Source organism: Panulirus ornatus, chromosome 71, assembly GCF_036320965.1.
Source record: "Panulirus ornatus isolate Po-2019 chromosome 71, ASM3632096v1, whole genome shotgun sequence".
NCBI classification, from domain to species: Eukaryota; Metazoa; Arthropoda; class Malacostraca; order Decapoda; family Palinuridae; genus Panulirus; species Panulirus ornatus.
The window spans coordinates 14,590,049-14,607,548 of NC_092294.1; the positions used below are offsets into that span (position 1 = coordinate 14,590,049).

General features: G+C 46.2%; 2 protein-coding genes across 5 annotated transcripts in view; one reads left to right on the top strand and one right to left on the bottom strand.

The window, feature by feature from the left end:
* Positions 1 to 17,500, bottom strand: part of LOC139747986 (equilibrative nucleoside transporter 1-like) — a 177,951-nt gene that overhangs the window by 133,725 nt on the left and 26,726 nt on the right. For all 4 annotated transcript variants that reach the window (XM_071660513.1, XM_071660512.1, XM_071660511.1 and 1 more), the window contains exon 2: positions 14,700 to 14,804. The gene's annotated coding sequence lies outside the window, so the exon portion shown is untranslated. The remainder of the gene's footprint in view (positions 1 to 14,699; positions 14,805 to 17,500) is intronic.
* The window catches only part of LOC139747985 (neuropeptide SIFamide receptor-like), a 140,286-nt gene that overhangs the window by 65,903 nt on the left and 56,883 nt on the right, over positions 1 to 17,500 (top strand). The window contains exon 3 of the mRNA XM_071660507.1: positions 10,709 to 10,821. Within this exon, the coding sequence (XP_071516608.1) occupies positions 10,709 to 10,821 (113 nt within the window). The remainder of the gene's footprint in view (positions 1 to 10,708; positions 10,822 to 17,500) is intronic.

Consider the following 17,500-nt stretch of genomic DNA (forward strand, 5'->3'; position numbering starts at 1 on the left):
GGTCACCTGTGAATGGTTCCACCTACCATGTATTTGGTCACCCACACTCACACACACACCCTACCCCAACCACACACACTCTACCCCAACCACACACACCCTACCCCAACCACACACACACACACACACACACACACAACACCCTAAATCACCCACACAACACCCTACCTCACCCACACACACAACACCCTACCTCACCCTCACAACACCCTACCTCACCCACACACACAACACCCTGCCTCACCCACACACACAACACCCTGCCTCACCCACAGACACAACACCCTGCCTCACCCACACAACACCCTGCCTCACCTCCCCACACACACAACACTCTCCCTCATCCACACAACACCCTACCCCACCCACCCACACACAACACCCTACCCCACCCACCCACACACACACACAAACACACACACACACACACACACACACACACACACACACACACACACACAACACCCTACCCCACCCACCCACACCCACCAACACACACACACACAATTTCAACCACCCCTCCATTCACAAACAACTTTATGAACCACCCATTCACTGAATCACCTTAAGTCACTTATGTGAGCAATACCTCAGTGTATTCTCCACGCAAATGAGCAGCGACCTGAACCAACCAGGCGATTCAATAGCCTATAAGGGGTCGAATACTCTACCTTCCCCAAGACTCTTGTATGCTAAGCAATATCTAATGAAGAATATCTGTGCAACTAACCACTGCCTCACAGACACAGGACACGATAACTGATAACTGAGTACACCATACATTAATTAACCTTAAATCCTACATGAATCCCATTCTAAGCCTTTCGTTAATAAGACTTAATGAGGCGAATCGTCTATTCGTAACAAGACATCATGAAGCGAATCGTCTATTTATCTGGCCATAGCATGAAGCACTGGTGTGAGACTGGATTCGAGGCGTGGCTCTGATCTTTATTTTGTAATCCCTGATAGACTCACTTCATAAGACTTAGGAGGATTACAGGGATAAATCGCTTGCCAACACACACACACACACACAGGGCAGGATTTATGAACCTGCTTCGTCCTCGCCAGAGTCCGTGTTCTATCCTCCTCCTTTCTGCATCTGATCCTACAAGGATACAATGGGGTATTTGAATCTATCTATCTATTTATCCGTTTATCTATCTATCAATCCATGTGTTTTTCTATCTATTCATCTCTATAACTATCTATTCATCTACATAACTAGCTATTCATTTATATTCATATATTTTTCTATATATTCGTCTACATAACTATCTATTCATCCAGCTGTCTATTCATTTATTAATCTATGTGTGTGTGTGTGTGTGTGTGTGTGTGTGTGTGTGTGTGTGTGTGTGTGTGTGTGTGTGTGTGTGAGTGTGTGTGTGTGTGTGTGCATCACGAAGACACACCCCTAAAGTCGATTTTCAGACTTGATAAAGTGGGATAGATGCCCTTTGCACCGCTTTTGCTGATAGAGAGAGAGAGAGAGTCGGGTTTCGAACCCCCGCGCCTCGCCCCTCCTCCCCACGGGTTTCGAACCCCCGCGCCCCCGCACGCCCCTTGAACTGGTCATGTCTCCATTGACCACACCGCTCGGGGGGGGGGGGGGGAATAAAAAATGGATGGCGAGGCAAACGATATATATATATATATATATATATATATATATATATATATATATATATATATTTTCTTTTCTTTATGTTTTTGACGATTTCTTTGGGGTAGGAGCGGAAAGAAAATGCTAAAATCCTCTTGTTTCCCTTTTGACTTGAGGGAAACTGACGCAGTTGTGTTCGCCATCCATGAGCAGCAGGGGAGGTACGAGCTTGGGGTACGACGGTACGAGCTTGGGGTACGACGGTACGAGCCTGGGGTACGACGGTACGAAACCCTTGAGCACGACGGTACGAGCCTGGGGTACGACGGTACGAAACCCTTGAGCACGACGGTACGAAACCCTTGAGCACGACGGTACGAGCCTGGGGTACGACGGTACGAGCCTTGAGCACGATGGTACGAAACCCTTGAGCACGATGGTACGACCCTTGAGCACGACGGTACGAAACCCTTGAGCACGACGGTACGACCCTTGAGCACGACGGTACGATCCTTGAGCAAGTTGAGCACGACCAGGTCACTCCAGGTCACGCACCAGGCCTGGATATTGTGACCTGGTCATGCATCGGACCTGGATATTGTGACCTGGTCACGCATCGGACCTGGATATCGTGACCTGGTCACCCACCAGGCCTGGATATTGTGACCTGGTCACGCATCGGACCTGGATATTTCCTCTTTTCTACCCAAAAGCAGGTCACCCCGCAGGTCACGCGCGACCAGAACACCGTCAGGTCACAAGGGGGGGGAGGGGGGAGGGGGGAGAGGGGGGGCAGTGGGGGGGGGGGTGTAAGGGGTTTTGGAAAGCCTTGGCCATTCCAGAATTCCTGGAACTTTGGCTGTTCAGTGATGGAAAGTTTGAGATAGATGATTCCAGTTTTATGCCGGCCGAGCACGGACATTCTCTCTCTCTCTCTCTCTCTCTCTCTCTCTCTCTCTCTCTCTCTCTCTCTCTCTCTCTCTCTCTCTCTCTCGTTCAAGAGAAAGATTTCCACCCATTTCTTCTTTTCCAAACCCCACCCCTCCATTCCCCCCTTCCCTTTTTCTCCCATCACCATCCAAAAGGTATATTTTAAACTTATTTGAACCAATATCCATAATTTCGGATATTTGACCCACTATCCATAATTTCGGTAATTTGACCCACTATTCATAATTTCGGATATTTGACCCACTATCCATAATTTCGGATATTTGACCCACTATCCATAATTTCGGTTATTTGACCCACTACCCGAAATTTCGGATATTTGACCTAATATCCGAAATTTCGGATATTTGACCCACTATCCGTAATTTCAGATATTTGACCCACTACCCGAAATTTCGGATATTTGACCCAATATCCGAAATTTCGGTTATTTGACCCACATCTTATAAGACTCACTAACTAAGGACGGTTAGAAATCCTTTCGAACTTTCCAAAGATTCTGACCCTACGTCATCCAACGAGTAACAAATATTCCTTAAAGCCCCCATAGCCATAAACTCTCTGCAAATTTCCCTTTTTTTTATTTCCTTTTTTTTTTTCAAGATTTTTTGGCAAATCCTTCCCTCACAATAAACTCGATGTGACATTCGATTTGAATCTCTGGCGTGGGGAAAAAGTGTGAGTCCAAACAAATATTTTTGTAGCCTTATCTAAAGTGTGTGTGGTCATCCATTCCTACCGTTATCCTTGAATATAAATTCACAATGAACATTTCTGATCATTATCTATACGTGTGTGTACATATATATATATATATACATATATATATATATATATATATATATATATATATATATATATATATATATATATATACGCAGGGGGTGGCGATGCTGTGTCCTGTACGGAGGGGTGGCGCCGGGAATGGATGAAGGCAAGCAAGACATTCATTAACATAAGCTGAGTCCTTTCAAGAGATTGGAAGTGCCGCTTCTTTCTCCATTTCAGGAGGTCCTTTGAGCTCACTCTCTGTTGTGGTGATATGCGAAGTGACGATGTATGTATATATATATATATTCATGTATATATAGTAATCTCATTCTTATTTCCTTGAGGAAAAGGAGGCTATATTCTGAGGCCTCTCACCACCGTACGTCCACTCACATGTCATAAATCCAGTCAACACAGGCATTAACTTCTAGAACGTCGTAAAACAAATTCACTGGAAGGAGGTGTTCCACTTCGCCCTCGTCCATCTTGCATGAGTCAGAATATCATCAAATTTTCGTACGTTTTTCCATCTTTTATCAGCAAGATATCCTCCTGCATAATCTGTTCCTCTCCAGCACCAGCCAAAGACACATGACCTCCTCCGCCTGGAATGACTGGACTGTGAGATGAGTCGTAAAGTTCCAGGGATGTGTTCCAGGTTCCTGGAATAGTTTCTTCACGGAGACCTTTGTCCATTCCATTGGAGGCCGTGTGGACGTAGTCTCAATGGACACGGGTGCCTGAATTCCAGGCAAAGACACCTGCTACAGAAGATCCAGACCATATTCCAGACCCCAACACCTTCGTATATTCCAGGCCTCAACACCTTCGTATATTCCAGACCCCAACACCTTCATATATTCCAGGCCTCAACACCTTCGTATATTCCAGGCCTCAACACCTTCGTATATTCCAGGCCTCAACACCTTCATATATTCCAGGCCTCAACACCTTCGTATATTCCAGGCCTCAACACCTTCGTATATTCCAGGCCTCAACACCTTCATATATTCCAGGCCTCAACACCTTCGTATATTCCAGGCCTCAACACCTTCGTATATTCTAGGCCTCAACACCTTCGTATATTCCAGGCCTCAACACCTTCATATATTCCAGGCCTCAACACCTTCGTATATTCCAGGCCTCAACACCTTCGTATATTCCAGGCCTCAACACCTTCGTATATTCCAGGCCTCAACACCTTCATATATTCCAGGCCTCAACACCTTCGTATATTCCAGGCCTCAACACCTTCGTATATTCCAGGCCTCAACACCTTCGTATATTCCAGGCCTCAACACCTTCGTATATTCCAGGCCTCAACACCTTCATATATTCCAGGCCTCAACACCTTCGTATATTCCAGGCCTCAACACCTTCGTATATTCCAGGCCTCAACACCTTCGTATATTCCAGGCCTCAACACCTTCATATATTCCAGGCCTCAACACCTTCATATATTCCAGGCCTCAACACCTTCGTATATTCCAGGCCTCAACACCTTCGTATATTCCAGGCCTCAACACCTTCGTATATTCCAGGCCTCAACACCTTCATATATTCCAGGCCTCACCACCTTCGTATATTCCAGGCCTCAACACCTTCGTATATTCCAGGCCTCAACACCTTCGTATATTCCAGGCCTCAACACCTTCGTATATTCCAGGCCTCAACACCTTCGTATATTCCAGGCCTCAACACCTTCATATATTCCAGGCCTCAACACCTTCGTATATTCCAGACCCCAACACCTTCGTATATTCCAGACCCCAACACCTTCGTATATTCCAGACCCCAACACCTTCATATATTCCAGGCCTCAACACCTTCATATATTCCAGGCCTCAACACCTTCGTATATTCCAGACCCCAACACCTTCGTATATTCCAGACCCCAACACCTTCGTATATTCCAGACCCCAACACCTTCGTATATTCCAGACCCCAACACCTTCATATATTCCAGGCCTCAACACCTTCATGTTTTCCAGACCATACAGTCTCCATACATTCCAATGTTTTTTTTTTTTTTTTTTTTTTTTTTTTTTTTTTTATACTTTGTCGCTGTCTCCCGCGTCTGCGAGGTAGCGCAAGGAAACAGACGAAAGAAATGGCCCAACCCCCCCCCCCCCCCATACACATGTACATACACATGTCCACACACGTGTATACATACCTACACAGCTTTCCATGGTCCACCCCAGACGCCTCACATGCCTTGATTCACTCCACTGACAGCACGTCAACCCCTGTATACCACATCGCTCCAATTCACTCTATTCCTTGCCCTCCTTACACCCTCCTGCATGTTCAGGCCCCGATCACACAAAATCTTTTTCACTCCATCTTTCCACCTCCAATTTGGTCTCCCTCTTCTCCTCGTTCCCTCCACCTCCGACACATATATCCTTTTGTTCAATCTTTCCTCACTCATTCTCTCCATGTGCCCAAACCATTTCAAAACACCCTCTTCTGCTCTCTCAACCACGCTCTTTTTATTTCCACACATCTCTCTTACCCTTACGTTACTTACTCGATCAAACCACCTCACACCACACATTGTCCTCAAACATCTCATTTCCAGCACATCCATCCTCCTGCGCACAACTCTATCCATAGCCCACGCCTCGCAACCATACAACATTGTTGGAACCACTATTCCTTCAAACATACCCATTTTTGCTTTCCGAGATAATGTTCTCGACTTCCACACATTTTTCGAGGCTCCCAAAATTTTCGCCCCCACCCCCACCCTATGATCCACTTCCGCTTCCATGGTTCCATCCGCTGACAGATCCACTCCCAGATATCTAAAACACTTCACTTCCTCCAGTTTTTCTCCATTCAAACTTACCTCCCAATTGACTTGACCCTCAACCCTACTGTACCTAATAACCTTGCTCTTATTCACATTTACTCTTAACTTTCTTCTTCCACACACTTTACCAAACTCAGTCACCAGCTTCTGCAGTTTCTCACATGAATCAGCCACCAGCGCTGTATCATCAGCGAACAACAACTGACTCACTTCCCAGGCTCTCTCATCCCCAACAGACTTCATACTTGCCCCTCTTTCCAGGACTCTTGCATTCACCTCCCTAACAACCCCATCCATAAACAAATTAAACAACCATGGAGACACCTAAATCCATAAGGAAACCAGACCACGAGCGTTTTCCCAGCTTACTAAAGCTTAACCAGACAACGACCACTTTCCCCCAGCTTACTAAAGCTTAACCAGAAAACGACCGCTATCCCCCAGCTTACTAAAGCTTAACCAGACAACGACCGTTTTCCCCCAGCTTACGAAACCTTAACCAGAACACGACCGTTTTCCCCCAGCTTACCAAAACTTAACCACTCCTCAAGCTTCTTCATTTCCATGACTCGCCAGCTTAACGAGCAGTCCAAGTCTCCCTAACGACTGAACTAGACAGAAATATTATTTCCATACCATCTCCAGTCAATATGGATCTCTGATTACGTGTCGAATCTCTCCCTGAATTGGGTCGAATCTCTCCCTGAATTCGGTCGAATCTCTCCCTTAATTCGGTCGAATTTCTCCCTGAATTCGGTCGAATCTCTCCCTAAATTCGGTCGAATCTCTCCCTTAATTGGGTCGAACATCTCCCTAAATTGGGTCGAATCTCCCCCTAAATTCGGTCGAATTTCTCCCTGAATTGGGTCGAATCAGGTTTTTGACCAGGCGATTCGCTTTTCCGAGCTGATAACAGGCTAGTAAGAGGCTTAATGACTAAGAGGATTGTTACTTGTCGTCTACTTTAACTCTTTATAAAGCACACACACACACACACACACACACACACACATACACACACACATACACACACACACACACACACACACACACACACTCGTATACACACAGACACACACACACACACACACACACACACACACACATACACACACACACACACACACACACACACACACACACTCGTATACACACAGACACACACACACACACACACACACACACACACACACACACACACACACACACACACACTCGTATACACACAGACACACACACACACACACACACACACACACACACACACACACACACACACAAACACACAAACACACAGACACACACACACACAGACACACACACACACACACACACACACACACAGACACACACACACACACACACACACACACACACTCGTATACACACAGACACACACACACAGACGCACACACACACACACACACACACACACACACACACACACACACACACACACACACAGACACACACAGACACACACACACACACACACACACACACACACACACTCGTATACACACAGACACACACACACAGACGCACACACACACACACACACACACACACACACACACACACACACACACACACACACACACACACACACACACACACACACACACACACACACTCGTATACACACAGACACACACACACAGACGCACACACACACACACACACACACACACACACACACACACACACACACACACACACACACACTCGTATACACGCAGACACACACACACAGACGCACACACACACACACACACACACACACACACACACACAGACACACACACACACACACACACACACACACACACACACACACACAGACACACACACACACACACACACACACACACACTCCAGTATCAGGTCCAGACTCGCATCCCATTTTTCTTTTTCCGTTTTTGATGGAGCGAGTCTTCTCATATTTGGCCAAGGCTCATGTTTTAAGTTGGGAACGCTACACAAGGGGCGTGATGGCTGCCCTGGAAACGGTATTATAATCCAGTTACCTCCAGATGAAAGCAAAATTCCAGTCAATATTGTTCCAGGGAAAAGACAAAAGAGCTCTCTCTCTCTCTCTCTCTCTCTCTCTCTCTCTCTCTCTCTCTCTCTCTCTCTCTCTCTCTCTCTCTCTTTCTTTCTATCTGTCTATCTATCTATATATCTGTCTCCGTCTCCCTCTCTCTCTTTCTTTCTATCTGTCTATCTATCTATCTATCCATCTATCTTTATCTCTGTCTTTCTCTATCTATCTCTATCTCTACCTCTCTCTCTCTCTATCTGCCTATCCATCGTTAGTTTTGCTGAAGCGAAAGGTGTGGATATTCTGTTACTGTCTCGTTATTTCTTTTCAACCACACTTTCGAAAATAACACATACACACACACACACACACACACACACACACACACACACACACACATACACACTCACATATGGTAGCTGAGACGCCCTATGGAACTATGTGACCCAGATTATAAGACCCACCTAACGCAAGTGGAGGATGGGCGTCATCGAGCCAATGACTTCGACGCAAAGATGACCTCCTGCAGAAGCTTAGGGAAGGGTAATGCTTCTTCAGGAGTGGGTGTGTGGTGGGGTGGCTATGTCACGCTCTGGTCTATCTGGCATCCACAACAAAGACTTTCATCTTCAGTTGCTCCCACTGCTGTTCCTCCACCCATGTCTTGCTAGAGAAGGTTGGAGGGAAAGGTTGGTGAGTGAAATTGAGATCATCCTTCGAAAGGTGGATCGTATGCTTCGTTCATTGGATCATACGTAAGGGGTTCGGTTCGTAAGTATAAGCCATCACAGATGCTCATCTCCATTTGCAATAGAAATGATTAAGATGTCTCCTACGCGCCTAGGGGGGGTCACTATCTCTGCTATCAGTAGATAGAAGATAACAGCCTTTTTATCCTCTTGCATTTATGGAAGGACCTGTCTCTATCTATGCTATCAGTAAATAGATAATAGCTTTTTATCTTCCTAGATTAATGGAAAGACCTGTGCATGTTTAGAGTCATTAACAGTACAAAGGATATCAAAGGTTTTCCTCTCGTATTTTGCGACAGACGGGGTCACAAGTGGATGGTCATAGGGAGATGAGTGAATAGAACTCTTTCCCTCCTATCCCCTTGGATAGCCTATCCCTTTGGATAGAGGCCGCTGCTACTGGTGGTTACGGACACATACACATGTATATACATACACGTCCATACACGCACATATACATACCTATACACTTCAACGTAAACATATATATATATATATATATATATATATATATATATATATATATATATATATATATATATATATATATATATATATATATATATATATATACAGACAGATACATATATACAAATGTACATAATTCACATAATTCATACTTGCTGCCTTTATTCATTCCCGTCGCCACCCCCGCCGCACATAAAATGACAACCCCCTCGCCCGCACGCGCGCGAGGTAGCGCTAGGAAAAGACAATATATATATATATATATATATATATATATATATATATATATATATATATATATATATATATATATATATATATATATATATATATATATATTCCTAAGAGTCCACGGAGAAAATGAAACACGATAAGTTCCCAAGTGCACTTTCGTGTTTCATATTCCCCGTGGACTCTTAGGGAATCTACTTGATCACGCGCAAAATTGAGATCTTTTCCAACATATATATATATATATATATATATATATATATATATATATATATATATATATATATATATATATATATATATATATATATTGTTGGGTTCGAAACCTCAGTTAGTGTGGCATCATCCGCCGCAGAGGATCGGGAGCTCTTGACTAATATTGTCAAAGTTCCAAACGTCGATTTAACTTCGGCTCGAGACTTCAGCTGAGGACTGATCCCGAGACATGCCAACCACATGTCTGTCTGTTCTGTTTCCCTTACCCCTGTCTCTCTGTCTGTTCTGTTTCCCTTACCCCTGTCTCTCTTTCTGTTCTGTTTCCCTTAACCCTGTCTCTCTTTCTGTTCTGTTTCCCTTACCCCTGTCTCTCTGTCTGTTGTTTCCCTTACCCCTGTCTCTCTGTCAGTTCTGTTTCCCTTACCCCTGTCTCTCTGTCTGTTCTGTTTCCCTTAACCCTGTCTCTCTGTCTGTTCTGTTTCCTTTACCCCTGTCTCTCTGTCTGTTCTGTTTCCCTTACCCTGTCTCTCTCTCTCTGTCTCTCTCTGACCAATCAACGGACATAGGAAGGTTCCACCCTAAACCAATTAGCTAACAATGTTACTCTTCAATATATTCATCCCAAATATGATAATCATTTTCCCAATAGATTCTTTACTTATCTCAATTACAGATATTCATTGAGGTATATTACCTTCGAAAATACGTGTTACTTCAAAAGCAGCGATGGGAAAACCTAGTCTAAAATTGGTTACTGACTGGATAATTCTTTTGTCAGGACATAACGAGATAATTGCATCTAATGGATGGTCGTAATATTTTGGTACCCTTTCTTTTCCCAACCCCTACAGGACGCCGCGCATGCGCACCCCAACCAACTACTTCATCGTCAATTTGGCCATGGCTGACGTGCTGGTTATCGTCTTCTGCCTCCCGGCTACCCTCCTCGCCAACATCTACTACCGTAAGTACCCACCTCCTTTGTCCCCTGAAGGGGTTTTTATTCCCAGGAGAGCCTCCGAAGGCTAGTGTTTTCTAAAGGGGTTTTTATTCCCAGGAGAGCCTCCGAAGGCTATTGTCTCCTAAAGGGGTTTTTATTCCCAAGAGAGCCTCCGAAGGCCACTGTCTCTTAAAGGGGTTTTTATTCCCAGGAGAGCCTCCGAAGGCCACTGGTTCCTAAAGGGGCTTTTATTTCCAGGAGAGCCTCCGAAGCTCATCAACCAGTCCCAGGCGTTTTCTGCTGCAAGATAACTATCATTACCCATTTTCTTTCTTTTTTATGGGTAGATTTGTCTATTTATATGCATGTATACGTTGAAATATATAGGTATGTATGTGTGCGTGCGTGGGCGTTTATGTATATACATGTGTGTGTGGGTAGGTTGGGCCATTCTTTCGTCTGTTTCCTTGCGCTACCTCGCTAACGCGGGAGACAGCGACAAAGCATAATAACAACGAAAGTAATATATACGTAGAGAGAGAGAGAGAGAGAGAGAGAGAGAGAGAGAGAGAGAGAGAGAGAGAGAGAGAGAGAGAGACGTAGATGTGAACCCTAAATCCCTCATAAATCGCTTGAGTCGACCCTTGTAATCCGGTCTGACCAGACAAAGGCTCAGTAATCCCCTGTAATCCCCAGCGACTCTGGGCCTTGGCGGCCTACGGGATTAGGAAGCCTGGGCCCCTGGGATTTTGGCCAGACCTCTGAGTAAACATTTAGGCCTTCACCACACCACCATAGCCATTCTCCTCCACCTCTACGTACGAGGGTGGGAAGGTCTATATTTCCTTCTCCATCTTTTTTGGATATAAGTCCCTCTACCACCAGCCAATTTATTCTCTTGTCTTCAGTTTACCTCAGTAAGTCACGTCCCAGTCTTCAGTTTACCTCAGTCAGTCACGTCCCATTCTTCAGTTTACCTCAGTCAGTCACGTCTCTGTCTTCAGTTTACCTCAATCAGTTTACCTCAGTCAGTCACGTCCTGTCTTCAGTTTACCTCAGTCAGTTTACCTCAGTCAGTCACGTCTCTGTCTTCAGTTTACCTCAGCCAGTTTACCTCAGTCAGTCACGTCTCTGTCTTCAGTTTACCTCAGTCAGTTTACCTCAGTCAGTCACGTCTCTGTCTTCAGTTTACCTAGGTCAGTCACGTCTCTGTCTTCAGTTTACCTCAGTCAGTCACGTCCTACGGCCGAAAATCTGTCAATACTGAACAGTAAAGACGACCATGTTGGGCCAGCAAGGCCCAACATGGGAAGCAGGGTTGTTGGTTGGGGGTTTTGGGTGAGGTTGTGAGGTTGTGGTTGTGAGATGGTGTAGGGGGTTTTTGGGTAAGGTTGTGAGGTTGAGGTTGTGAGATAGTGTTAGGGATTTGGGGTAAGGTTGTGAGGTTATGGTTGTGAGCTGGTGTTTTTGGGTAAGGTTGTGAGGTTGTGGTTGTGAGCTGGTGTTTTTGGGTAAGGTTGTGAGGTTGTGGTTGTGAGCTGGTGTTTTTGGGTAAGGTTGTGAGGTTGTGGTTGTGAAATGGTGTTGGGGGTTTGGGGCAAGGTTGTGAGGCTGTGGTTGTGAGCTGGTGTTTTTGGGTAAGGTTGTGAGGTTGTGGTTGTGAGATGTGTAGGGGGTTTGGGGTAAGGTTGTGAGGTTGTGGTTGTGAGCTGGTGTTGTAGATAAGGTCCTCAGCTCCTTGTGGCTCTTGATGCCTCGGGTGTCATATTGTGTCATAATCTTTGACAGCGCAGGTCGATGGACCCATGACACATAAGGTGTCATGCTGTGTCATAACCCTGAAAAGCCCCAGGCGTTATGCCACAATCACAACCCCAGGCGTTATGCCACAATCACAACCCCAGGCGTTATGCCACAATCACAACCCCAGGCGTTATGCCACAGTCACAACCCCAGGCGTTATGTCACAATCACAACCCCCCCCCCCCCTTCGACAGCAGGGGAGGGACAAAACGAACCCCTCCAGCCCTGAGAGCTGGTGGGTTGGCCAAACGCCCCTTGTGGGACTTTTGGTGAACTACAGCAGTATGGAGCAACACGCGCGCGTGTGTCCTTAAGTTCCTGGAAAACTTTTAAAAAGTCCAGAGGCGTGCATGAAGTCCAATGGGTTCTTCCAGTCTTCCAGGGAGAGAGAGGAGGAGGAGGAGGAGAGAGATGGAAGGGGGTGGTGTACATCCTCGCCTCGAACCCTTAGCACCTGGATGCTGTAGCCATTTCAGCTACAGGTGAGCCATGGAGAGATAAATACCACATACTCTGGTAATCACATACCACACAGGTTACCCAGCTGGACGTGGTTAGGAGCGCTTCTTCGCGCGAGAATGGGGATCAACTTTCCCTCGCTTCTGCCATGAACTCTTCTGTCCTAATTCAATGGTAATGATCTCGTCCAGCAGCTACAGGATCAAAACCTCCTCCAGCCAAACAAAACCCATAAAGGAGGATTTATGGAGGTGGGGTGTGCGAGGCACGACTGTGCAACACAAGTTCCTCAGTCTCTGTTCCTTATCGCCTTAATGTGAGAATTTCAAGAACTTCTCCTCCCACACTTCTTCATCTTAACTACCTTTTGGAGGGAAGGAAGGAAGGAAGGAGGGAAGGAAGGCCCTAAGGTGCTTATTGTGCAGCTGAGTTACAGGATGAACGCCTTTATCATACGCTTGTACTGGTGATTTAACCACGAGGCGTCTGTGGCTTTTTATGGCCCCCAGTGGACGACTTGCTCCATCGTATGGTAACGCCAGGGTTGGAATCCTGCCACTATCGCTCTAATGGGCAGGCTAAGCAAGGCAGTAAATGAGATCCCAGCAGGTAATTACCACTTGATTATCAACGTTTGAACAGCTGTGTTCCTCAGGTGGATTAATTCCTAATTAGCATCTCGCGTCTCATTATTACCTTAACACTAACCCTTTTTTTTCAATTACTGTTCTGAGGAAGGCTAAATATAATTATCGTATTCCAGGAAGATGGTAATTACCTTCGTAATGCCACGGTTCAGTTAACGTTGCGTTGTATTTGAAAATTCGAACTTGACGGTGAGAGGAAAAGATTAACTTTTGAAGAAGAAAGTTATGAAAATGAAAAAAAAAATAATCAAAAGACCGTGGCGAATTGGTTAAGACGCTCGGATAGCTAGCGACAGGGGCCCCAGGTTCGCTTCCCCGACTGTCGAAATCTAATGTACTTTTCCTCAATGTTATTCATCCTTCCATATGACAAAAGAACACGTACACAGTAGTGAGTCCAGGGTTGCAACACTTCCTTAGGGTACATGGAAATATGTCTCTGGCAAGAGCCAATGGCACGGCGGGTCTCTCTCTCTCTCTCTCTCTCTCTCTCTCTCTCTCTCTCTCTCTCTCTCTCTCTCTCTCTCTCTCTTCGTGGAAATTGCAGCCTTGGGGAAAATCCAGAGGTGTTCATTCTTAATCCTGGAAAAATGCATGAGTGGCAGTTTACAGTCAGCGAGGTGATTCCCCGAGCCCTGGAAAATGGGACGAGGGTACACCTCGTAGACTGGAAAGTGTTGGATGGTTGTCTCAGTCCTGGAAATGTAGAAGGGGCGGATGGTCATAGTCTGGAAGGCCGGGAGGGCGGAAGGTCATATAGTCTGTGAGGATAGGAGGGTGTTGAAGGTCATAACCTGGAAAGATGGGCGGGCGGAACCTGGAACCTGGATCCTGGAAAAGTCCAGAGGTGTCTACAATCATTCCGGCCATGAGAAAAAAAAAGGGGGAAGGAGCTAATAATGATGATAAGGGGAAGGGGAAGGAAAAGATAACACAAAATTGACAAGAAATAGATGAATTCATAAGACCAATCGCGTTTTTACCAACACATACCCATCTCCTTGGAGGCAAACGTGGCCCAAGGCCTTCCAAAACCAAGTCTGATGATAATTCCTATAGAAGGCGGGAAGGCAGAAGCCTTTATCTGGATTCGCTGATCTGAAAAACAAAAGAAAATAAATATGGTTAAGAATGTAAACAGAGATAGTATGCAAGTCTCTTTGACTCTGCTAAAGTCTAAAAGAGGAGGCGTAAACCTCGACCTGGGTACAATCTTCTGTGAGGAGAAATCACGCAGAACAAATGTGGTTTAGGGTGTCAACAGAGGCAGTGTATTACTGATATAAAGGTACATGTTGCCGTCGCCTTAGCGGGCCATCCAACACTCTCTTAGCTCACTGGTACACACATTACCTGGCCAACACAGGACAAGAAGAGGAATAAGAAGGAGGAGGAGGAGGAGGTGGAGGAGGAGGAGGAAGAAGAAGAATTCGAAGACAAGACAAAGAAACGAACAAGCAGCGATAAAAAAAGAACAGAAAATATGAATTGGAAAAAAAAATGATGACTAAACAGCGAGGGGAAATAAAGGACAGAAAACGAGAAGTAACTGGAAGGAGGAGATGATAACAGTGAAGAAAATGGTGACATCAAGAAAAGGAAAGATTACCAAAAAAAAAAAAGGGGGGGAGAAAAGATACGAAAATATAAAGAAGAAGAAGAAAAAAAAAGAGATGTAAACTAAAGCTGTAAGAGAGAGAGAGAGAGAGAGAGAGAGAGAGAGAGAGAGAGAGAGAGAGAGAGAGAGAGAGAGAGAGAGAGAGAGAGAGAGAGAGAGAGAGAGAGAGATAAGGAAGAATGGGAGCGAAGCCTCGAGATAATAAGTCTTGGGCCACATCAGAGAGAAAGACCAAACTGATTTATGGCCAATGGGGGGGATGGGGGGGTTCGATACTCGCTGACGCCAGCCAATCACCTTGGACGACTCTGCAAACGACCGAATCATCATCGACCTCGGCCCTCCAGGCACTCTAAAAGACCCTCCATCCCCCCTCCCCCCTCCCCTTCCGCGACACTCGGATGACCTGACCTTTCCCTCCTGATGACCCCTGGATGGGGCTACGACGAACCGTCCACCTCATCAACCCGAGAGAGAGAGAGAGAGAGAGAGAGAGAGAGAGAGAGAGAGAGAGAGAGAGAGAGAGAGAGAGAGAGAGAGAGAGAGAGAGAGAGATGAGAGAGAGTCGATGGGATGGATCGGGCTAAAATAAAAATATTAGCGCTTACGTAAGAGGAATGCTGGTCTACGGCAGGTTTACCCATAAGACCATCTGAAGAGGCCCTTTTTGGCGAATTCATACAGACCCTGGTATTGTTGAGCCGTGTTTACATACAGCGTATGGCTAAAGGGCCCCGCCAATAATACCTGAAGAAGGCCATTGGAGAAGTCCACAACACTCTGGTTATATTGTCGCCAACACCTCCTGAAGAAGGCCATGGAGACTAACACCTCCTGAAGAAGGCCATGGAGACCAACACCTCCTGAAGAAGGCCATGGAGACCAACACCTCCTGAAGAAGGCCATTGGAGACCAACACCTCCTGAAGAAGGCCATGGAGACCAACACCTCCTGAAGAAGGCCATGGAGACTAACACCTCCTGAAGAAGGCCATTGGAGACCAACACCTCCTGAAGAAGGCCATGGAAACCAACACCTCCTGAAGAAGGCCATGGAGACCAACACCTCCTGAAGAAGGCCATGGAGACCAACACCTCCTGAAGAAGGCCATGGAGACCAACACCTCCTGAAGAAGGCCATTGGAGACCCAACACCTCCTGAAGAAGGCCATGGAGACAACACCTCCTGAAGAAGGCCATGGAGACCCCAACACCTCCTGAAGAAGGCCATGGAGACTAACACTCCTAGAAGAAGGCCATTGGAGGACCAACACCTCCTGAAGAAGCCATGGAGACCAACACCTCCTGAAGAAAGGCCATGGAGACCAACACCTCCTGAAGAAGGCATGGAGACCAACACCTCCTGAAGAAGGCCCATGGAGACCAACACCTCCTGAAGAAGGCCATGGAGACCAACACCTCTGAAGAAGGCCATGGAGACCAACACCTCCTGAAAGAGGGCCATGGAGACCAACACCTCCTGAAGAAGGCCATGGAGACCAACACCTCCTGAAGAAGGCCATGGAGACCAACACCTCCTGAAGAAGGCCATGGAGACCAACACCTCCTGAAGAAGGCCATGGAGACCAACACCTCCTGAAGAAGGCATGAGAAAGGCCATGGGAGACCAACACCTCCTGAAGAAGGCCATGGAGACCAACACTCCTGAAGAGGCATGGAGAAAGGCCAGGAGACCAACACCTCCTGAAGAAGGCCATGGAGACCAACACCTCCTGAAGAAGGCCATGGAGAAAGGCCATGGAGACCAACACCTCCTGAAGAAGGCCATGGAGACCAACACCTCCTGAAGAAGGCCATGGAGAAAGGCCATGGAGACCAACACCTCCTGAAGAAGGCCATGGAGAAGTCCACAACACTCTGGTTATATTGTCGCCAACACCTCGTGGGGCCCCTAGTTCGCATCAAGTGTCCTACAGGAGTGATTAATCCAGGGGGCTCGTCTCCCCCAGACGCCCAACGAAAACTACAGGAGACTCTGTATGAAGCCAGCTCTGCCTTGGATAGCTGAGGCATTTACGAGAAAGCTAACACTTTCTTTTCAGCTGTTTGAAGCAAGTCTGAGAAAGCTAACACTTTCTTTTCAGCTGTTTGAAGCAAGTCTGAGAAAGCTAACACTTTCTTTTAGCTGGCTGAGGCATTCATGAGAAAGTCAGTCC